Raw genomic sequence first — 24873 nt, 5'->3', positions numbered from 1 at the left:
GTCACACAAGTAGTTACAGAAGGCCTGTGATTCAAACTTAAGCAGTGTAGTACTAAAGTTCCTATTTTATACCACTTCACTCATTCTGACTGGTATAATAATCATTCATATAGCATTTCAAAGAATCCAGAATATCATCTCAACTCAATATGTAAACACATTAATATTTACCTCTTCAAAAATAGCCCTTGAAAAATCTCCACAGCGTAATGTGCCATCATAGCTCAGTGACAGTATGTGAGCCGGATTGGCAGGTGAGAAGTAAAGACAGCTAACTGGCTGACTGTGGGGCTGAAAAACATAAACTCCATCTTCTTTTGACTGGTGAGTCTGTAAGAGAGTCGGGGGTAGGGAGAGAGACAAAAACTAGTGAAAAATAGAACACTTTCTGCCATTAAACTATTTATGTCTATATTTTATTCAATCTTTTCTTAGTCTCATTCAGAAAATCAGAACTAAAAACTTTATATTATCATCAAATTACTTTTTTCTAATTTTCAATTCAATAATATTGTCACATTTAACAGTTTCCAGCTTTTCGCAACTAGCAAACTAGTTTTTTCATAGTGCAGAAGGAAAAAAATTACTATTATGAAATCCTCAGGAAATGAGAAATCTATTCTTTGATATACAGCATAATTCCCCTACTACTAAAAACAGTATCAAAACCATTAACACTTTGTGTCCTCAGCATGAGTCTATAAATCAGTCTAAGCACAATTTTCATAAGGTATTTGGTCCTGACACAAAGTGATAATTTAAAAAAGATTTTATCCCTGGGGCTCCGAGTGACTCAGTTGGTTAAGCGATTCTTGATTTCAGCTCAGGTCTTGATCTCAGTGTCATGAATTCAAGCTCCATATTGGGCTCCACGCTGGGCATGAAGACTACTTAACAAAAAAATGTATCCCCTAAATACACCATGAAAGTGCATGTATTTCAATTCCACATTAATATTGTACTACTTCTAGGGATTATCCTTTCCACAACTGGATTACCAATTCCAAAATCATCACTTCTCAGATCTGGATAAGCTATATTCCTATGCCATATGTCATATTACGAACCCGAGTAACTATCATCTCCAAATCTGGCTTTTGGTTTTTCTTTTTTTGTTTTTTAATTTTATTTATTTATTCATGGGGGGGGGGGGCATTCTCCTTGCTGAACCACCCAGGTGTCCCTCCAAATCTGGCTTAATCTGCTCTGAAATACTCAAGCATTTTTGTTTTCTTCTTTTTTATTTTAAATTTAAACAAAAGAGTTTTTTAAAAGGAAAAGTAGGGAAAAAATTAAAATCATATACATTCATCCTCCTACCCAGAGTTAACCACTGTTAATATCTTCACATACTTGTGTATAGAATTTATTTTTTAGTAAAACTAAACTCTCCATTGTTACAAAAAAATTAAATACAGAAATGCAGAAAGACAATTATTAAAAATCACCCCAAATGCAAATTTAAATCCTAAAATTATCAAGATACTAAGCTATTATTATAGATAGATATCTTTATATGTACTTTTACAGATAGAATGACACAGAAGAAATTTAGAAAAAAATAAGATCACACTATATATGCCATTTTTAATAGTATTAAATTTAACTACACTTCGGGACACCTGGGCGGTTCAGTGGTTGGGCCTCTGCCTTCAGCTCAAGGCATGATCCTGAGGTCCTGGGATCAAGTCCCACAACAGGCTCCCTGTAGGGAGCCTGCTTCTCCCTCTGCCTGTGTCTCTGCCTCTCTCTATATCTCTCTCATGAATGAATGAATGAATAAAACTTAAAAAAAAAAAAACAAACTACACTTCAATGGGATGCCTAGGTGGCTCAGTCAGTTAAATGTCTGCCTTCAGTTCAGGTCACGATCCCAGAGTCCTGGGATCAAGCCCCATGTCAGGCTCCCTGCTTCTCCCTCTCCTCCCCTGCTCATGCTGTCTCACTACCTCTGTCTCTCTCAAATACATTTTTTTTTAATCTTAACTATGAGGGGGATCCCTGGGTGGCTCAGCGGTTTGGCACCTGCCTTTGGCCCAGGGCATGATCCTGGAGTCCCGGGATCGAGTTCCACATTGGGCTTCCTGCATGGAGCCTGCTTCTCCTCTATCTGTCTCTGCCTCTCTCTCTGTGTGTGACTATCATAAATAAATAAAAATTAAAAAAAAGAGAGAGAGAGAGAAAGAGAGAGAGGCAGAGACACAGGCAGAGGGAGAAGCAGGCTCCATGCACCGGGAGCCCAACGTGGGATTCGATCCCGGGTCTCCAGGATTGCGCCCTGGGCCAAAGGCAGGTGCTAAACCGCTGCGCCACCCAGGGATCCCTCTCTGTGTCTTTCATGAATAAATAAATAAAATCTTTAAAAAAAAAATTTTAACTATGAGGTAATTTTTGAAGTTCAAGTACAGCTGACCCTTGTACAACATAGAGATTAAGGGCACCAACTCACCATGCAGTTGAAAATCCATGTGTAACTTCTGACTACCCAAAAACTTAACTACTAATATCCTGTTGACCAAAATCCTTAATAATAACATAAACAATTAGCACATTTTTGTACATTATCCATATTATATACTGTACTTTTACAATAGAGTAACAGAGTGAGCTAGAGAAAATAAATATTAATAAAATCATAAGGAAAACAAGATACACTTACAGTACTGCATTGTGTTTTTAATACCATAAGTTTACAAGATAATCATCTGTCAGTACCTGGCAAAATTGTCTTATATGATACAAAACACTAGAGATATTACATATATTACTACTACTAAACATCAAAAATGAAAACATAATGTGAAAAAGAAATTCATATTTACTGACAGGTATAACAACTCATGTATTGATAATAAAGTGGCACCAGTACTGCTTTATGATAGCCTAGTGTAATCAATACAATAGCTTCACAGTAGCCTAGCCTATACACTAACGAATGAATCCCTATAAAATTTTTATAGGGTACAATATTAGTCATATCCACAATGCAGTACTGAAACACTATTACATTTTTTTAAAAAACCACTTACCTGTGATGATAGACTGATATAAAGTTTCTTCAATTACAAGAGAGAAAGTATACTGTAGGACAATGTAATTCTTTGAAAGCAAAATTATAAAACAGTAAGAAAGCTAAAGCATTATTAATTTTATATTTAATATTACTCACCTTATGCCTATGTAAGGATAGGCTATCCACTTCCATACAATTCTTGCATATTGTGTCCTACACAATGACTACTTAGGCAATGAGGATAATGACACAAATGTCTCATATATTTCTTGCTATATAGTTACTAAATTTTCACATGTAGGCAGACACATATACCAGATATAAATTTATTAACTGTACAGCAGGATGATTATTTACTAAGTGGAATGTTTCATTTCAAAGGTCTTCGTCCTCACTGGCTGAGGATAATAAGGGCTGGGGCTTGCTGTCTCAGGAGTGACAGCAGCAGAGGAGATGGAGAAGGCAGAAGGGGAGGCAGAAGAAGCAGGCACAGTAAGTGTAATTTTATGGAGTACATCATAATTTCTGTCTTTTTGTTTTTTCATTTCTCTAAAAATGTTTCTATCCATATAATACCAATCCTTCTTCCATCATTTTCTTTAGTTGCAGTGCCCATACCTAGAAAGGTACACGTCATAAAAGAAATCAAAAGCAGTCTTAAATAATCAGAATGTTTCTGCCAGATTGTCTAATGTCAATTTTTCTAACACTGCTTCATCATCTGGCATCATCAGAAGCATTCCTCTCCATCAAGCACTCTTAATTCCTCTGGTGGGGAGTCTCTTAGCTCTTGAATTCCTCTAAGATATCCTGAAACCCTTCATCCCCACCATTTTTTTTTTTTTTGCTATAATCACAATCTCTTTCATGATTTCCTTGTCTCTGTCATAAATCCTGTGAAGCCATGTACAACACCTGGACAGTTTTCTCCAGCAGGAATTTATTCTCCCAGGCCTGATTGCTTTCATGGCTTTTTCTAGAACAACAATGGCATCTTCAATGGTGTTATCTTTCCAGACTTGCATGATGTTTTCTCTACTGAGGTTCTCTTCCATCTCATTGACAACCTTTTCTATAGCATATCATGTGCAATAAGCCTAAAAAGTCCTTAATGAGCTCTTCCCCCCGAGCGGCCTCCAGAGATGGTTCACTACTCGCTGGACCCAGAAAACCCTACAAAATCATGCAAGTCGAGAGGTTCAAATCTTCGTGTTCACTTTAAGAACACACGTGAAACTGCCCAGGCCATCAAGGGTATGCATATTTGAAAAGCCACGAAGTATCTGAAAGATGTCACTTTGCAGAGGCAGTGTGTGCCATTCTGTCGCTACAATGGTGGAGTTGGTAGGTGTGCGCAGGCCAAACAGTGGGGCTGGACACAGGGTCGGTGGCCCAAGAAGAGTGCTGAATTTTTACTGCACATGCTTAAAAATGTGGAGAGTAAGGCCGAACTTAAGGGTTTAGATGTAGATTCTCTGGTCATTGAGCACATCCAGGTGAATAAAACCCCCAACATACGACGTAGAACCTACAGGGCTCATGGCCGGATTAATCCATACATGAGCTCTCCCTGCCACATTGAGATGATTCTTACTGAAAAAGAACAGATTGTTCCTAAACCAGAAGAGGAGGTTGCACAGAAGAAAAAGATATCCCAGAAGAAACTGAAGAAACAAAAACTTATGGCCCGGGAGTAAATTCTGCATAGAATAAATGCAAAAAAAAAAAAAAAAAAAAGTCCTTAATGACCACCTGATCTGAAGGCTGAAGTAGGGACACCATGTTTGGGGGCAACACTTTCAGGCCTTCAGTGTTGAACTCATGGGGTTCTGGATAGCCAGGGGCATTGTCTAATACCAAAAAACTTTAAAAGGCAGTCCCTTAATGACAAGGTACTTTCTGACCTCAGGGAAAAAGCATGGTCATCGATGGATTCATATCCAATCCAGAAAAAGTCTCTTGTTTCCAGGACTTCCTATTGTACAGCCAAAAGACTGGCAACTGGTGTTTATTTTTTCCCTTCAATGTTAGGGATTAGCAGCTCTACAGATAAGGGCAGTCCTGATCACGATCCCAACTGTAGTTGCACAGAAGAGTAGAGTTAGCCTATTCCTTCTTGCCTTCAATCCTAGTGTGACTTCTCTTCCTTACCAATAAATGTCCTTTGCAGCATTTTTTTTTTCCAGAATGCACTTTCCTCTGCATTAGAAACTGTTCAGCCAGATAGTCTTTCTCAGCAATTTTTTTAATGGTGTTTGGGAACTCATCTAGTCTTGGGTCAGCAGGAATCTAGTCTTGCTTCTCCTGTTATCCTGACATTTTTTAAGCCAAACTTCTTTCTGAAATTATCGAACTATCCTTTGCTGGCATTATATTCTCCAGCTTTAGATCTTCCATCTTCCATTTGTTTTGTCATAAGACTTCAATTTTTCTCGAATCACATTAGTATACAGGTATGTCTTTCTTAGAACAATCCTATACCCACATAAAAGTGGCATCTTCAGGGCAGCCCTGGTGGCGCAGCAGTTTAGTGCTGCCTGCAGCCCGGGGTGTGATCCTGGAGACCTGGGATCAAGTCCCATGTTGGGCTCCCTGCATGGAGCCTGCTTCTCCCTCTGCCTGTGTCTCTGCCTTCCTCTCTCTCTGTGTGTCTCTCATGAATAAATAAATAAAATCTTAAAAAAAAAAAGTGGCATCTTCAGTATGAGATAAAAAGGTATCTTGCAAAAAGTTCAAGGCTTTCATACCTGCTGGTGTAGCTGCACCAACAGCTTTACAAATTTTTTCTTTATTTTACAACAGTCTTTATTCATTTATCTTGAAATGCTGGGCATCCACTGCTACAGACCTCAATTTATAGTATTTACCAAGCAATTCAACTTTTTCCTATACTATCCTGAATTTTGTTTCTTGGGAGCTCTTTCCAGCATCACTAGTGGCACTTCGTAGGAGTCCTATGGTATTATTCAAGGTGTATAGTATTGCACTAAACATAATGAAAAATATGCAAGAACCTCAAGAGATTACTTTTTCTGTGATACAAATTTACAAGAGATAAACTGTTCACACGGAGATGACTGGTGTTTCAAGGAGACACTTGTTATAATTAAGCTCACCACATCAGCAACAGGATAGCTAGGAAATTATTATAGTAGTACAAGAGTACAATTAATTTATGCAGTTAGTGTTTAATAGTGCATCTTTACATTTGTTTACATTTCTCTTGACTGTGAATGGTACCACATAGGGTCTATAAGTGTTGAAGATTTGAAATTTTTAACTTTTTATAAAATAGATTTGTATATATTTTATGGTAGTAAATGAAAATAATAGACTAGTATCTACACATATTTTATGCATTCATGACATATCTTTTTCTTAGTTTTTTTTTTTAGATTTTTCAGTATTTCTTTTTTTTTTTTTTTTAGATTTTTCCAAATTTCTAAGCTACACAGTTCATCTACAAATTTTTCAAATTGTCACAAATCTCCAAAAAACTTTCCAATATATTAGCTGAAAAAGATCCAGGTATAAGTGGACCCACAGTTCAAATCATGTTAAGGGTCAACTGTATTTGCAACTATCTCAAGCAATATCCCCTAAAAAAGGAAACAACATAAAACAAAAGGAGTTGTAGTCATTATGCTTTATTTTTTTAAACTATGTCTCAATTTTAAGCATTTTCTGTTAAGAGCATTATTTTCATCCCTTCTCCAATCTTTCCTTTCTCCATCTCTATATTTTGTTATATTATTATTTTTATTTTCTCCAGGGTAATAACATTCACATCCAGTTCCATAAAAATAATCTGTACGGCTATTTAATATTAGTTCTGCATTTAAATGGATTCAAAGCTCATCACCAATTCTTCTTCATTTCTTAATTTTTAATTCTGATTTACTCTTAATTGGCTAAGATTTGTTCTCAAGCAGTTTTTTTCCAGATGATCTCACTGGTCTTGAATTTGAGTTTTTTCACATGTAAGAATACCTACCAGCTGCCTTTAATTAGAACAGTATCTTGGGCTGCTAAGTATTTCAGGCCACACTTATTTCCCTCAGAACTTTACAGACATTATATGAAATATTGTTGTAAAAAATAGAAAAACCTGACTCTTCCCTTTGAATATAATTTATTTTTTCTGCTTAAAGACTTCTTCATCAGGGATCCCTGGGTGGCTTAGCGGTTTAGCACCTGCCTTTGGCCCAGGGCGTAATCCTGGAGTCCCGGGATCAAGGCCTGCATCAGGCTCCCTGCATGGAGCCTGCTTCTCCTTCTGCCTGTGTCTCTGCCTCTCTCTCTGTCTCTCACGAATAAATAAATAAAATCTTTAAAAAAAATTAAAAAAAAAGACTTCTTCATCTTTAAAGTTCCAAGTTTTCCTAGAACATGGCATACACATTTATTCTGTCAATTCCATTCTATCTTTTAAGAAGAATTCTCTTTGAATATATTTTCTGTTCCACTGTTGAGTCATCTTTGACTTTCTTCCCTTACTTATGATTGTCTGTGTTTGAGACTACCTCAAGTCTTTAAGGTTTGTAATTTTCAGCAATGTCTATTCTGTTCCTTGCTTTTGTCTAATTTATTAGTTTCACTGATCTACAATTTGTTTCCTTAGTTCTGCAATCTCCTTTTCCATCTCATTCTGTTGTTTTATCATCTTATTTGAATATTATTTTACCAAAAAATGTTGCTGTTAACTTGCTCCACAGGAGCACTGTCGAAAAGAACTTCTGAGAAGACAAAAATATTTTATGTATGCAGTATCAATGTATCCACTAGCTATGTGTGGCTATTAAGCACTTGAAACATGCCTTATGTAACTTAAGAACTAAATTTTCTTTTTTAACTAATTTAAGTGTAAATAGTCTCTCTTTTTTTAAGATTTTATTTATTTATACGAGAGAGAGAGAGAGAGAGCACATAAGCAGAGGTGCAGGAGGGGCAAAGCAAGAGGGAGAGGCAGACTCCCCACTGAGCAAGAAGCCTGACAGGGGGCTCAATCCTAGGACCCCGAGATCGTGACTTGAGCCCAAGGCAGACACTCAACTGAGCTACCCAGGTGCCCCATAAATGTAAATATTTAGTCTCTTAGGACCAGTAGCTACTATACTGAACAGTACAGTTCTACAGTCTGGAGCAACTAAAAAGAATTTCCTTTCTTTCCTTGAATTATATTTTTCTTCTAGGCCTGTCTTTGCATTCTAGGTTCTTTTGTTGTTTTTGCAATAGTATTTGCCTAGTTGCCATGTCATTTTATTTTCATCATGCTTAAATTGCTCTGTCCATGTTAGATGCTCTGATATAACATGTTGACTCTTTTTCCCAGTATCTGACATCAGTTCATCTGTTTCCTCAGAAAAGGACAGGCTTTTCTGTAGCCAAGAGGAAAGATGGGGGGAGGGAGTAGGAGAGAGGTGGACAGCTGGTTTCAGCTAAAACAGTATGCACAATTTGCTGGAATTCCTAGACTGTGAGATGAGATTCTGGTTCATTATTTTATATCAGGATTTATACCACCTACTTGGCAGGTTTGTGGAGAAGGGGGTAGCTTATACCACTCCCAGAGACCAAGTAAACTTCTTGTAAGAGAATTAGTTCTACGGTCCACTTTCCCTACTTCCCCTGTTTTTCTGCTTTCCCCCCTCAGCAGCCATTTCCCTATTCCTCACTGAAAACAGGAAAAACCTAACTATCTACTCAATGTACTTCTTTCTAGTTTTAAGAATATAGGTGAAAATCCTAAGGGTTTGGTCAATTCACCAATATGGATTTTGACTGTAAGGCAAGGTAGATACTAAGCCATGCTGTGTCCCTCACCCCCCAAAAAAGCTAAAGAAATACACTGCATTAAGTTATACTTCTTCCTTATTGCTCTAAGAGATTATTTTTTATTTTATTTTTTTACTTACTGATGTGACTGCTCTTTGCTCATTCTATGAGAAATTCCAATTGCCTATTTTAATCTGAATATAATCTGAATATACCAGCTGCTTCTAGGGGCACCTGACTCGGTGGAGCATGCAACTTTTGGTCTTAGGGTTGTGAATTTGAACCCCACATTGGGTGGGAAGATTACTTAAAAATCAAATCTTAAAAAAAATAAAAAATAAAAAGTGCTTCTTACTACTTTAAACCTAATTGAATCCAGGGCCAGTTTGTTTTGAGCCTAGAAATGACTATCTGTGCACAGTGAATTGGAATAGGAAAACTGAAAGTACAAGTACCAATTAAGACCAGTATGGTAATTCTAAAACAGAAGATGGGGCTCTGGCCCAACATAATGGCAGTAAGGATGGAAAGTGACAAAAGCATTAAAGGACTTTATTAGACACAAGGAATGAAGAGAATACCCAGCTTAAAACTCTTCAATAGCTTCCTGCTGCTTTAAGGATAAAAATCAAAATTCTTAACAAAACTTACAAAAACATATATACATCTGGCTTCTGCCCACCTCTACAGCTTCCTCCTATTTCACTCATCCCTCTTGTTCATTCCTTTGCTATCTATACTCTAGCCACACAAATATTCTTTCAGGTCCTTAAATGTATCAGGTAGGCTTCCCTTGCCTAAGGAACATGCTGTTCCCCATACCTGAAATACTCTTCCCCCTTTCTGTACTTGGTCTATAGCTACTTATCTTTCAAATCTCATTTCAGGGGGCATCCCTGGGTGGCTCAGCGGTTTTGTGCCTGCCTTCGGCCCAGGCATGATCCTGGGGTCCCGGGATCGAGCCCCGCATCGGGCTCCCTGCATGGAGCCTGCTTCTCCCTCTGCCTATGTCTCTGCCTCTCTCTGTCAGTCTGTGTCTCTCATGAATAAATTTAAAAAATCTTAAAAAAAAAAAATCTCATTTCAGTTCTCAGTTCTCAGGGAGGCTTTCTCTGATCCTCCAAATTAGGCCAGCACCCTGTCTTGTGTTTTCATTAACACTACTTTTCCTTCAGTCCATTAATCACAGTATATAATTCACTCCACTTACCAAATATTTAATTACTTTTTTGGCCATAATTTCATTAATGCTGACTGACTTGGCCACTAAATTCTAAACTCTTAAGAGGGCAGAGACAGTCTTTGCTCATAAATATCTCATGGCTGGGGTATCATAAGAATATTACTTAGCACAAAATACTCAATAAATGTGGAAAGAATGAAGGAATGAATGGGTAAATGAGTGACTTAATAAAGGATAGCTCAACTTCTCATTCTAGGTGACACTAGGAATCTGACAAAGAGGAAAAACTGAGAGACTGTCAAGGCAATTCAATGGGGGAAAGGATAGTCTTCTCAAAAAATGACAACTGAATATTCACATACAAAAAAACCCCAAAAAAACAAAAAAAAAAAATTGGGCCCTTATCTCACACCATATATAAAAAACAACTCAAGATGAATCAACAAACTGAATGTGAAAGGAAAAACTAAAAATTTTAGGACAAAAAAAAAAAAGTTCTTCAATACTTGGAGCTAGACAAAAATGTCTAAGATATAACACCAAAGTACAATCCATTCAAATTTTTTGATAAATTCAGAGTGCCTGGGTGGCTCAGTTGCTTAAGCGTCTGCCTTTGGCTCAGGTCACAATCTCAGTGTCCTGGGATCGAGGCATTGGGCTTCCTGCTCCCTGCTCCGTGGGGAACCTGCTTCTCCCTTTACCTCTGCCTGCCACTCCCCCTGCTGTGCACACTCTGTCAAATAAATTAAAAAATCTTATAAAAATTTTTTTTAATTGGACATCATACAAATTCAAAACTTTTACACTTCAAAAGAAAGCATTAAAGAGAAAAAAAGCATTAAAAAAGACTAGAAGACTAAAAGAAATATCTGCAAAACATATCTAATAAAGAATTTGTATCTAGAATTTACAAACTCTTAAAATTCAATAAGACAAAAAACATAATAAAAAAATTGATAACAGATTTGAATAGCCATTTCACCAAAGATACCCAAATGGCATGAAAAAATGCTGAACCTCTTTAGTCATTAGGATTCATTTTTTTTTAATTTTTTTTTTTATTATTTATGATAGTCACAGAGAGAGAGAGAGAGGCAGAGACACAGGCAGAGGGAGAAGCAGGCTCCATGCACCGGGAGCCCGATGTGGGATTCGATCCCGGGTCTCCAGGATCGCGCCCCGGGCCAAAGGCAGGCGCCAAACCGCTGCGCCACCCAGGGATCCCTAGTCATTAGGATTCAAATCAAAACTACAATGAGATACCACTTCACACCTACCAGAAAGGCTATAATCAAAAAGACAGATAATAATAAACACCGGTGAGCATGTGGAGAAATTAGAACCCTCATATATTGCTGGTGGGAATATCAAGCAAGGCAATCGCTTTGGAAAGCAGTTTGGCAATTCCTCAAAATGTTAACAAGTTGCCATAAGACCCAGCAATTCTATCCCTAGGTATCTACCCTAGAGAAATTAAAACAAATGTTTATAGTAGCATTATTCAGAATAGCCAAAAAGTGGAAACAACCCAAATATCTATCAAGTGATAAAATGGATCAACAAAATGTGGTATAGACAAACAATAGAATATTGTTCAACAATTGGAAAAGAATGAAATACTGATATATACTAAAACATAAATGAACCTTGAAAACATTATTCTAAGAGAAAGAAGTTAACATTTAAGACCACATATTGTATGATTCCATAACATGTTCAAAAAGGACAAATTTTATGGAGATCTGCCTGGGAATGAGGGTAATTAACTGAGCGGTTAAATGTCAGCCAAGAGGAACCTTCCAGAAATGATGAAAATGTTCTAAACCTGGAGTATAAAGATAGTTATACAACTCAGTAAACCTATTAAAAAATCATTGAATTGTACATTTAAAACATGAACTTTAAAAAAAAAAACATGAACTTTATAATATATAAATAATGTCTTAATAAAGTTAATTTTTTAAAACTAAGGGAGTTGGGGGATGAGCAAAGGACAGCAGAAGTATTAGGTTTCAGATTTCCTCAAGCAGTTAAGCCAAGTGTCTAGGAAAATTAGAAGGCTGATAGAGATACTAGACTACAGAGACCTAGTAATACAAATTTTGGAGTCACCTGGAAAGACATGACAAAGGGACTTTTATACATGTCTTCAATTGTATACAAATCAATCTACCCTGAAAAGATCTTCACTTGACTATGCTAATTTTCTATTCTTTCCTTTTCAAAGTTCTTCAACCACTGAACTTTATCCATTGCTTTCATTTCTTTCACTACCCCATTCTTTTTTATTCTCTCAGTTTGTGTTCCTTCCTTATTGTTGAAGCTATTCTCTCAACTCACTAATGGTACTCCATTCTCAAAACCAATGGCCTTTTCTCTACTCCCATTCTTTTTAACTCACCTACAAGAAGCCTTGTCAAACTCCGATGCATGAAATTCATCTCTTAGATTGTACTACCTTATACTATTTTAGTCCTCTTCCCACTTCTCTACTTGTTTTATTTACCAAATACTTTCATCTCCCACCCTCATCAATAATACTTTATCCAAATAAGGAGGAACTTATGTTCCAAAAACAAGAGAGAATTTGGAATTTGGAATTTATTTCTCTCTTCTCACAAAATTTATTAACCTGAACCAGCTTCAAGTTACCATAGTGTCTTCATATCCATTAATTGTCCTTTTGGTATTTTTCAGGTCTTTGTTCTACTTCGTCAGTTAGAAAATAAATTCAGAGAACATTAACTTGGCTTTTCTTAATTTTGTTTTTTGTTTTTTTTTTTTTAATTTTTATTTATTTATGATAGGCACACAGAGAGAGAGAGAGGCAGAGACACAGGCAGAGGGAGAAGCAAGCTCCATGCACCGGGAGCCTGACGTGGGATTCGATCCCGGATCTCCAGGATCGCGCCCTGGGCCAAAGGCAGGCGCTAAACTGCTGCGCCACCCAGGGATCCCGGCTTTTCTCAATTTTGTAAACACCAAAAGCAATCCATGCAGAATTATATCTACAGTGAATAGAATTCAGCATCCATTTGTGACTCATAAAAAAAAATGAATGGGATCATCCTAAGCAGACCCCTGAGAAGATCTTTTCCAGCTTGGAAACTTTATTTTAAACATAATTAGAGGGACACCTAGATGGCTCAGTCAGTTAAGTGTCTGCCTTCGGTCAGGTCATGATCCCAGAGTCCTGGGATGGAGCCCCATGTCAGGCTCTCAGCTCAGTTGGGAATCTGCTTCTCCCTCTCCCTCTGCCCTCTCCACTTGTGCGCACACGCACTCTAATTAATTTAATTAATTAATTCTTTTTAAAGATTAACATAGTTAGAAAACCGAGAACTTCATGTGATATTTTCATATATATGTTTAAAGGTTTAACAGTTTCCTGGCAATTAACTTATGCTCAGATGACTAAAAATATTCAAATTAAAAATGTTAAAGTTCTAGAAACCCAACTAAAATTTCTCGACTTCTAAAATTTGAAAGCACAAAGTACAAAACTATAAATCTCAAGTAACATCTAAAAACACATGGCTCTAAGCTCTTCTCCTGTATATTGTTTCAGTCAAACTTTATTATCTTCAGGGGTACCTGGATGGCTTGGTCAGTTAAGCATCTGCCTTCAGCTCAGGTCATGATTCTAGGGTCCTAGGACAGAGCTCCACATGGGGCTCCCTGCTTAGGGAGCTTTTCCCTCTCCCTCTTTTGCCTCCCATGCTTGTGTTCTCGCTCTCTCTCAAATAACTAAATAAAACCTTTAAGAAAAAAAAAAACTATTATCTTCAAAAAATTAATAACTTACCAAATCCCAAAGTCCAACTTGCCCAGATTTGGCCCCAGCTGCTACCAAAGTTCTAATTTCTGATGGGTGGAGAGCCACAGAGAATACTGAGCCTTTGGTAACTTTACGAACAGTATCTTCATTAATGACCATGCCATTTAAATTAGCTTTATAGCTGAGAAAAAAAGTTAAATTTTAGAAGTAAAACCAATCAGTAATCAAAATAACTAAAAAGATGATTCAAAAAAGAGATAGTACATAGTCAACCTCCTAGTAACCAAAGAAATTAAATTAAACATGGGATACTATTTTTTACTCATAAAAGGTAGAAGGTTGCATTTAAACATATACATTCATTAACAGTGCTAGTGGCAGAGTAAATTTATATAAGATTTTCTGAAGAAAAAAAGATTTTAGAAAACAATTCAACAATGTATACTAAAAGCCACAAAATGTCCACCATATTTGACTCATTAATATCACTTCAGGAATCTATCCTAAAGAATTAACCCAGTATCACACGTATACACTTATACATAAACACACATATAATTAAATACACAACTAACCACACTAAATTGACAATTCCAACTACCAACAGAGTAACAAAAGGTTAAATAAATAATAATAATAATATTAAATAATAATATACAATAATATAATAATACTATATTATTATATAATAATATAATATATTATATATAATATATATTATTTAATATATATTAAAATAATAATAAATAATATCACCTATTAAATGAGATCATATGCAATATTCAATAAATTTAAAGACTAATAACATTAATATTTTCACTATATTACAGAAAAAGCATAATGCAAATTTATATATACATTAGAACACAATAAACTAAAAATGCACATGGATTCATTCATTTACTAAATAATGAGTGAATATATAGTATGCACCAGGCACTGGTTTTGGTTATTGAGACAAAATCTCTGCATTTATGAAGCTTATATCATAATGGTATTGCATATCTGAAAGGACACATATAAAAACAACAGTTGTTAGGGTGGAAATATTACAGATAATTTTTTCAACTAATTTTCAAAACTTCCAGGGATGGTATATAGTCTTTACAATTTAAAGACTGAAGAAAACTTAAAACAAAGGCAAGGGATTTTAACTCACCTTTTAATGTTAGGTAAGTCCTTCTCAGTATTTTTACCACTTGTCTAAAACAATGAAAAAGACCAAATACTAAATTAATATATGTACTCAAACTTCCTTAACAGATAATTCTAAAAGGTGTAAGCCCTCCCAAGTGATACCTTGCTCACTTCTGCCCAAGTGTGTAGAAATCTTTTAAATAGCTCACTGTCAGCATCTTGATTTTCAGGAGTCATTTCTAAAGGCCCAGGAGGTAACATAGGCTGATATAAAAAATAAGAAAATAAAGAATAAAATGAAAAATAAAACAGATTGATTGTTGCTCTGCCCTAGAATGTAAATTTTTCACTACTTTACTTTCACTACCAACAATATAGGTGACACATCATTAGCACTCCAAAACAGTTGCTCAATTGCCAGATATACCCTGTACACTAATGACACATATTACCCCATTTAATCATCACAATCATTCAGTGAATGAGATACTACATTTTAAAGAGATTGTAATGAAACTTAGAGAAGTTACCTTGTCCAAAGTTATACTGCCAAGAACAGGAACTGCTGGGAATTGATTCAGATCAGTTCAATTTCATTACTCAGAGTAAAATTATTCTATGCTAGTGTTTTTTAAATCACACATTGTCAGCCATGGATCATAAAATCTTTTCAGGGACCCCTGGGTGGCTCAGTGGTTGAGCTCTGCCTTCAGCTCAGGGCATGATCCCTGGGCCCCAGGATCGAGTCTCACATCAGGCTCCCCTTAGGGAGCCTGCTTCTCCTTCTGCCTATGTCTCTGCCTTTCTCTCTATGTTTCTCATGAATAAATAAATTTAAAAAATAAATAAAATCTTTTCAATATGTCACAACCAGCAATGTTTTAATGAATAAGAATAGAAAGTACAAAAAGTACATCACATGCAATAAGTATAAGTATCATTTTACAAGTATTGATCTTCAGCTGTGTGGCATTAATGAGCTCAATGTAAATATATTTATCATGGGTAGAGGCTTCAGAAAAACTGAAAAGCTACTCTTCCTAAGCACTTTAATTTGCAATTAGCTCCCAAAGCACCAGTCTAATTAATGCTATATTCCAATTTATAATTAAGCACTTAGATATGATATTAAAAACAGTGGGTGCTCTTGAATAAGAAATATAATTATCATCTTATTTAGACAATAAACTTGGTAAATAAAACTCTTTCTATTCACTGATAGTACAAAGTTATACTACAGCAAGGGGCTATCACCATTATCACATACTATGCATTATTAATTACATTAATACTACCATTTATTGATTACTCACTCACCCCTTAACACAGTATAAGGAACTTTATAGATACTATTTCAATTAACTCCCACAACACCTCTTTGAGGTTTCTATACTGTTGCCACTTTAAATATGGGGAAACTGGGGCTCAGAAAGGTTAAGTAATTTGTCCATAATTCCACAGCAGGTAAGCCTGCAGAAAAACAGAATCCAAACTAATCTTTACACTTTGAAATCCTACTCAGTAATCTAGAAACAGTCAAGTATTATATTAACAAAGTACAAATTAAGCATAATTTAGTGACCTTTTAATCTAGTTTCAAACATTTCAAATTTTTCAGTAGTATATTGAGTAATATACTGTTTTTACCCTTTCTTACATTTTCATCTTCTATTATTGTCGGCTGGGTTGGGGTTGCTGGTAAAGACACTCCTGAAGGATCTACTTTTAGTAGTCTCATTGACCTTCTACATCCAGTCTCATTTTCTCTCTTCTTAGGCTTTTTCCTAAAGGAATGGGAAAAAATTCGTTATACGAGTTATATGAATTTATTAAGGAGAGAACTTCCAGGAATGTACCTCACAGATATACTCACATCACAAGGATGTATATACATAACCACATTGATCTTAGTTGAACATTTATGATATTTCCATGCTTTTAAATAAAATCATAAATGTTCCATCATGGTGAGGTAAGAGGTGTTAAAATAAATTATGGCATACATCTCTAACAGAATAATATATAACCATTAAAAGAATGAAATAGATCTCTGCATGCTGATATGACATGAACTCTAAGATATAAGAAGCAAAAACTAGGTCCAGCACATGTTGAATATGCTTCCATTTGTTTTTTTAGAAAAGGGTTATGTACACACATACATTTGTACATGCTAAGATTACCTATGGAAGAATATACAGGAACCTATTAACAGTGGTTTCTTCTAGAGAGAAGGCCTGGAGAACTAAGATCTAAAATGAAAAAGATATTTAAATGTTTCACTGCATTTCTTTCCATACAGTTTACTTTTTAAAATCATATACATGCCCTACTTTTTAATGCACTACTTTTTCATTTTAAAAAAGTAGTTCAAAACTTTCAATTTCCAGTTCCACATATAAGGAACTTGAAATTCACCACTCTTTCTTTTCAAGTTAAAAGGTGAATAGATTAAAAAATCAGTAACTCTTCTAGGATCCTTAAGAGAGGCAAGGACACAGTATGAACTGCTAGCCTCAACACCGGAGAAATAGACAAATATAGAGTCATGGCTTACTGAAATGGAAAGTGAAGAACAAAAACCACAATGGGAACAAATGCCAAGGTAGGAAAACTATAACTGACCAGTTACTGGAGACTCAGTCAGCATGGACAAGTTAAACACTCCATAGCGGTCCACACAAAAACGTGCAGCAACTTTGTTTACAACTGTCAAAACTGGGAAGCAGCCAAGATGTCTTCCACTTACTGAACAGATAAACTACAATATATCCAAACAATGGGATATTGTTTAGCACTAAAAAGAAACAAGCTATCAAGCCATGAAAGACAAGGAGAAACCTTAAATGCATATTACTAAGAGCAAGAAATATAAAAAGGCTACATACTGTATGATCTGAAATACACGACATTCTATTAAAGGCAAAACTATAAATACAGACAATAAAAAGATATGTGCCCGGTTGAAGATGGTAAGGTGATGAACAGAGAGAACACAGAAAATTTTTAGGGTGGTAAAAGTGATGGATATATGTCATTATACATTTGTACAAAGCCACACAATGTACAAGAGTGAACTCTAAGGCAAACTATGGACTTTAGGGGATTATGATGTATCAGAGTAGATTCATCCTTATTAATAAATGTACCACTGTGCTGAATGATGTTGATAACGGGGAAGGTTATGCATATGTAGGAGTAGAGGAATATACAGGAAACCTCTGTACCCTCCTATCAGTTTTGTTATAAAAAAGAAACTACTCTAAAAAAATAAAAAGGAAGTCTTTAAAAAAAAAACCCTCAAGTGGGACTCACCCCACTATTTTGTGAGATTTACATCTGGGAACTCAACTAGGTCTTCAGTAAGTATCAGAGAAAAATCCCCTCATGCTTCCCACAGTAGGAGGGGGAAAAGGACCATTTTGAAATACACCAGAGCACTTTGTTCTTCTTAACAAGGTGTGCTCTCTGGAGAACTACTTAACCAGAGCCTGCCCTGCCAAGGTATTATCAGAGCTTAACCTGAGAAAAAGGAAATACCCAACTCCAGCCCACACTTAATCATCCTCTCCCACCTATTGTGGGGAGGAAAGAAACTAAAACACTCGTGAAGTTCACTATCCAAAGACAAAGCCTCCTTTAAAAGAGTGAGACCTAATCACAGGACTATAGAACAGCTTTCTCTCCCCTTTGACACATTACTAAAGGCCTATTTACAACAGTTCCTTTTTCCTGGTACATCATGTCCAGTTATCAAGAAAAAATTTACAAGGCACAATGAAAGACAACACAATTTAAAGAGACACAGCAAACTTCAGAACCAGACATGGCAGGGATATTGGAATTATCAGAACAGAAATTTAAACTTTTTCTAAAATTTTTCATTTATTTGAAAGAATGAGAGAGAGCATAAGTAGGGGGAGGGGCAGAAGGAGAGGTAGAGAGACAAGGAGACTCCTCGCTGAGTGCAGAGCCCAATGTGGGGCTTGATGCCAGGATCCTGAGATCGTGACCTGCGCAGAAGTTAAATGCTTAACCAACTAAGTCACCTAGGCACCCTCATCAGAACAGGAATTGAAAACAACTATAATTAATATGCAAAAAAAATTAATATGCTAAGGGCTCTAATGGATAAATTAAACACAATCTAAGAACAGATAGTCAACATAAGAAGAGAGATGGAAATCCAAAGAAAGAACCAAAAAGAAATGCTAGAAATCAAAAACACTAAGAGAAATGAAGAATGCCTTTGATGAGATTAGTAGATAAGACACTGCTAAGGAAAGAATACCTGAGTTTAAGGATATCTCCATACGAACCTTAAAACTGAAAAGCAAGTAGAAAAAAGACTGAAAAAAAAAAAAAAAACCCTGAGTATCCAAGAGTTGTGGGATAACTACAAAAGGTGTAACATACACATAATGGGAATGCCAGAAGGATAAGTAAAAGGGAAAAACACAAGATATATTTGAAAAATAGTAACCAAGAATTACCTCCAAATAAATGTCAGATACCAAAGCACAGATCCGAAGAGCTCAGAGTACATCAAGCAAAAAAACTACACCTAGGCCATTCATTTCCAAACTACAGAAAATCAAAGAGAAAGGAAAAATCCTGAAAGACACCAGAAGGAAAAAAGCACCTTACCTATAGGCAAACAAGATAAGAACTACATCCATCCTTTCGTAAACTATGCAATCAAGAGTGGAGTTGAGAGAGACACCTGGCAAGCTCAGTCAGTGGAGCATGCAACTCTTGATCTTGTAGTCATCAATTTGAGCCCCACACTGGGCATAGAGGTTACTTAAAAAAATAAATATATAAATAAATAATGGCAGAATTTGTTGCCAGTATATGTGCCTTACAAGAAATGTTTAAAGTACTTTAAAGAGAAGAATAACATGGGATCCCTGGGTGGCTCGGCAGTTTAGCGCCTGCCTTGAGCCCAGGGTGTGATCCTGGAGTCCCAGGATCAAGTCCCACATTGGGCTCCCTGCATGGAGCCTGCTTCTCCCTCTGCCTGTGTCTCTGCCTCTCCCTCTCTCTGTGTCTCTCATGAATAAATAAATAAGTAAAATCTTTTTAAAATAAGAGAGGAATAACATAGATCAGAAACTCAGATCCACAAAAAGAAAGGAAGAGCATCAAAGAAGGAATAAATAAAGGTAAAAAAAATTTATTTTTCTCATTCTTAATTAACAACAGCTAGCTCAAAATAATATCAACAATGTATCTGGTTACGTACACTTATGTATATATCTTATGCATACCTGTATATATACACCTACGCATATATATATATATATATATAAGTACACTTATGTTTGTTTATACATGTGAAATGAATGACAACGGTACAAGGGACAAGAAAGGAGAATTAGGATTATTTTGTTATTAAAAGGTACTCACTATACCCAATCACACTGTGAAGTTGTTTATTATTAGGTGAAAGTGGACTTGTGTATATATACAATATATATATATATTGTAAACTCTAGGGCATTCACATAAAAAAAAGGGGGGGTGAGTATAACTGATATCCTAAGAAAGGAAAGAAAATGATATCACATAAAATGTTTCAGGCACCTGGGTGGCTTTTCAGTTAAGCATCTGACTTTGGCTTAGGTCATGATCCCAGGGTCCGGGGATCAAGCCCCAAGTTGGGCTCCCTGCTCAGCAGGGTGTCTGTTTCTCTCTCTGCCCCTCCCCTCACTTGCTTGCTCTTGATCTCTTTGTCTCTCTCAGATAAATAAAATCTTTAAAGTTTTTTTTTAATTTTTATTTATTTATGATAGTCACACAGAGAGAGAGAGGCAGAGACACAGGCAGAGGGAGAAGCAGGCTCCATGCACCGGGAGCCCGACGTGAGTTTCGATCCCGGGTCTCCAGGATCGCGCCCTGGCCCAAAGGCAGGCGCTAAACCACTGCGCCACCCAGGGATCCCCAAATAAAATCTTTAAAAAAAAAAGTGTAGTTAAAACCATAAAAGGCAGAAAAAGAGTAGAGGCAAATATAGGAACAGAAAACAAGGGCAATAAGCAGAAAATATTAACAAATACAATAGATAGAAATACAAATATATCAATAACCACATAAACAAATATGGTAGATAATTAACCAAATTTATCAATACTCACTTTGAATATCAGTGGTCTAAGTGCACCATTAAAAGAGATTGTCAGAATGGATCAAATACAATACCCAAACATATGTTGCTGTAAGAAACCTACTTTAGATATAAAGATACAAAGAGGGCAGCCCGGGTGGCTCAGTGGTTTAGCGCCACCTTCAGCCCAAGACATGATCCTGGAGACCCGGGATCGAGTCCCACATCAGGCTCCCTGCATGGAGCCTGCTTCTCTCTCTGCCTGTGTCTCTGCCTCTCTCTCTCTCTCTGTGTCTCCCATGAATTAATAAATAAAATCTTTAAAAAAATAAAGATACAAAGATTAAAAGTAAATGAATGGAGAAAAATACACCATGCTAACACAAATCCAAAGAAAGCAGGAATAGCTACATTAATTTCAGACAGAGCAGACTTCAAAGCAAAGGAGGTTATCATAGAGGGACGCCTAGGTGGCTCAGCGGTTGAGCATCTGCCTGATGCATGCTCAGGGCATGCATGCTAGGGGCATGGTCCCATGGTCCCGCGATGGGAGTCCTGCATCAGGCTCCCTGCAGAGAGCCTGCTTCTCCCTCTGCCTCTCTCTGTGTGTCTCTCATGAATAAATAAGTAAATAAAATCTTTAAAAAAAAAAAAGGAGAATTTTTTTAATTAAAATTTAAAAAAGGAAAGTTATTATAAAGAAGGGCATTACATAATGATGAAGGAACGATGAAGGAGAGTCAATTCTCCAAGACAACATAATACAATACACCTAACAACAGAGCATCAAACTATGTAAGGTAAAAACTAATAGAGTTACAAAAATAGGTAGCTCTACTATTTTAGTCAGAGACTTCAACATTCCCCTGTCAGAAATGGAGAGATCCAGCAGGTGGCAAAATCAGCAAGGCACAGTTGAACTCAACACACCATCCATGAAGTAGATATAACCAATATCCATATACCAGTTCATTCAAAAACAGAATACACATTTCTCTCAAGCTCAGATAGAATATTCACCAAGGTAGACCACATTCCAGACCATAAAACACACCTTAACAAACTTAAAAGAATAGAAATTTGAAAAGAAATTCATACAATGTTTGTTCTCAGAACACAACCATATTAAACTAGAAATCAATGAGAAAGATACATGGAAAATCCAAAATATATACAGATTAAAAACACACTTCTAATAAACCATGAAATACTACTCAGCCATCAAAAAATGAAATTTGTCATTTGCAACAACATGGATGGAACTAGAGGATATTATCCTAAGTGAAATAAGTCAAAAAAGATAATTATCATATCTCATTCACATGTGGAATTTAATAAACAAAACAGAGGATCATAGAGGAAGAGAGTAAAAAATAAAAGAGGACGAAATCAGGGAGACAAACCATAAGAGATTCTGAATCACAGGAAACAAACTGAGGGTCGCTGGAGGAGAGAGCAGTGAGGGTACAGGGTAACTGGGTGATGAACATTAAGGAGAGCACGTGACATAACGGGCACAGGGTATTATATAAGACTGATGAATCACCTCTACTCAGAAATCAATAATAGATTTTATGTTAATTGACTGAATTTAAATAAAATTTAAAAAATAAATAACACATGGATCAAAGAAGGAATCTCAAGAGGACATAATGTTTCTAACTAAATTAAAATGAAAATACAACCTCATAAAATTGTGGGATGTGAGGAAAGCAGTGCTTAGAGGGTAATTTATAATAGTAAATGCATATATTAGGAAAGAAGGTCAAAAATTAGATAAGTTTCCAACTTAGGAAACTAGAAAAAGAAGAGCAAATTAATCCAAAGTAAAGAGAAGAAAAAAATAATAAAAATTAAGCAGATAAATAAAATTGAAAACAAGAAATCACCGGGGGGCAGGGAAGGGGGGTAGATCAATAAAGCCAAAAGCCAATTCTTCCAAAAAACCATTAAAATCTGGGGCGCTTAGGTGGCTCAATTGGTTAAGCGTCTGACTCTCCATTTCAGCTCAGGTCATGACAGCACAGTCGTGAGATCAAGACTCATGTCCAATTCTACGCGAATTGTGAAGTCTGCTTGAGATTCTCCCTCTGCCCCTCTCCCTGCTCATGCTTGGTATCTTCTCTTTCTCTCTCTCAAATAAATAAAACATATTTTTTTTAAAAAAACAATTAGGGGTGTCTGGTGGCTCAGTCAGTTAAGCATCTGCCTTTGGCTCAGATCATGATCCCAGGACCGGTCCTGGGATCAAGTTCCGCATTGGACTCCCTGCTTAGCAGGGATCCTGCTTCTTCCTCTCCCTCTGCCTGCTGTCCTCCCTGCTTGTGCTATCTCTTTCTCTCTGTCAAATAAATAAATAAATAAATAAATAAATAAATAAATAAATAAATAACTTAAAACACCAGTAAAATTAATAAGCCTCTAGCAAGGCTAACTATGAAAAAAAAATTATCAATATCAGAAAGGAAAGATGGGTCTTACTACAGATCCTATGGACATTAAAAAGATAATAAAGAAATGATATGGACTCTATGCCAACATATTTGATGACCTAGATGAAACGGACAATTCCTTGAAAGACACAACTGTCACAATCTGAATTTGAAATAGATAATCTGGGCAGCCCGGGTGGCTCAGCAGTTTAGTGCCACCTTCAGCCCAGAGCCTGATCCTGGAGACCCGGGATCGAGTCCCACATCGGGCTCCCTGAATGGAGCCTGCTTCTCCCTCTGCCTGTTTCTCTGCCTCTCATGAATAAATAAGTAAAATCTTAAAAAAAAAAAAAATAAGAAAAAGAAAAGAAAAGAAATAGATAATCTGAATAGGCTTACACCTATTAAAGAAATTATTATCATTAATTAATCAACTTCCAAAATAGAAAGCACCAGGCTGACATAAGTTCACCGGTGAATTTTACCAAACATTTAAGAAAGAAATCATATCAGTTCTCTACAATGTCTTTTAGAGGATAGAAGCAGAGAGAATATTACCTACCTAATTCTATGAGGCCAGCATTACCATAATAATAAAACTAAAGACATTATAAAAACAGAGAACTACAGACCAATAATGTCTCATGAGCAGATGCAAAACTCTCAACAAAATATTAGTACACTGAACCCAACAATATACAAAAAGTACTAAACCAAGTGGGATATATTTGAGGTATGCAAGACTAGTTCAACATTCAAAAATGTCTTAATGTAGCCTATTGAAAATCATTCAAAGTAATCCATCACATCAATAGGCTAAAAAAGCAAAATCACGTGATCCTACTTTCATGATAAAAATATCAGTAAACTAGAGGGGAACCTTCTCAACTTGATAGAGTATCTACAGAAAAGCTATAGCTAATGTCATACTTAAATGGTGAGAAACACCAAGCTTTCCCACCAAGATCAGGTACAGGCAAGAATGTCCTCTCTCCCCATTCCTTTCAGCACTATGTTGATAGAGTAAGACAAGAAAAAGAAACAAAGGGTACGCAGATTTGGAAGAAAAAATAAAACTATATTTGTTCAAGAGTTTCCAAGTTGGGGATGCCTGGGTGGCTCAGTCAGTTAAGCATCCAGTTCTTGATTTCGGCTAAGGTCATGATCTCAGGATCATAAGATCAAACCCCAAGTCGGTGTCTGCCCTGGGCCTGGAATTCTCCCCCTCTCCCTCTAGCTCTGTCCCTCCCTTCACTTGCTCTCTCTCAAATAAATATTTTTTTAATAAAAATAAAAAACAAGAATTTCCAGGTTGGTGAACACATGGATGTGCTCGGAGAGTTACACGCTCTGAGAGAGCATTTCCCCATGCCTTGCCCTATGCATCTCTTCCTTTAGTTGTTTTAAGTTATATCCTTTTATAATAAACTAGTAATCTATTAAGTTTTT

General features: G+C 36.3%; 1 protein-coding gene and 1 pseudogene across 2 annotated transcripts in view; one reads left to right on the top strand and one right to left on the bottom strand.

Annotated features, from left to right (window-relative positions):
• The window catches only part of WDR76 (WD repeat domain 76), a 57329-nt gene that overhangs the window by 15399 nt on the left and 17057 nt on the right, over positions 1-24873 (bottom strand). For both annotated transcript variants that reach the window (XM_055316738.1, XM_055316739.1), the window contains exons 5-9: positions 16544-16670; positions 15049-15150; positions 14909-14952; positions 13777-13930; positions 172-330 (exon numbers count right to left, since the gene is read on the bottom strand). In XM_055316738.1, the coding sequence (XP_055172713.1) occupies positions 172-330; positions 13777-13930; positions 14909-14952; positions 15049-15150; positions 16544-16670 (586 nt within the window). The remainder of the gene's footprint in view (positions 1-171; positions 331-13776; positions 13931-14908; positions 14953-15048; positions 15151-16543; positions 16671-24873) is intronic.
• On the top strand, positions 4156-4740 carry LOC129504171 (60S ribosomal protein L17-like; annotated as a pseudogene).

Source organism: Nyctereutes procyonoides, unplaced genomic scaffold (genome assembly GCF_905146905.1).
Source record: "Nyctereutes procyonoides isolate TBG_1078 unplaced genomic scaffold, NYPRO_anot_genome, whole genome shotgun sequence".
In the NCBI taxonomy this organism is placed as follows: domain Eukaryota; kingdom Metazoa; phylum Chordata; class Mammalia; order Carnivora; family Canidae; genus Nyctereutes; species Nyctereutes procyonoides.
This window is presented reverse-complemented; position numbering and strand designations above follow the sequence as displayed.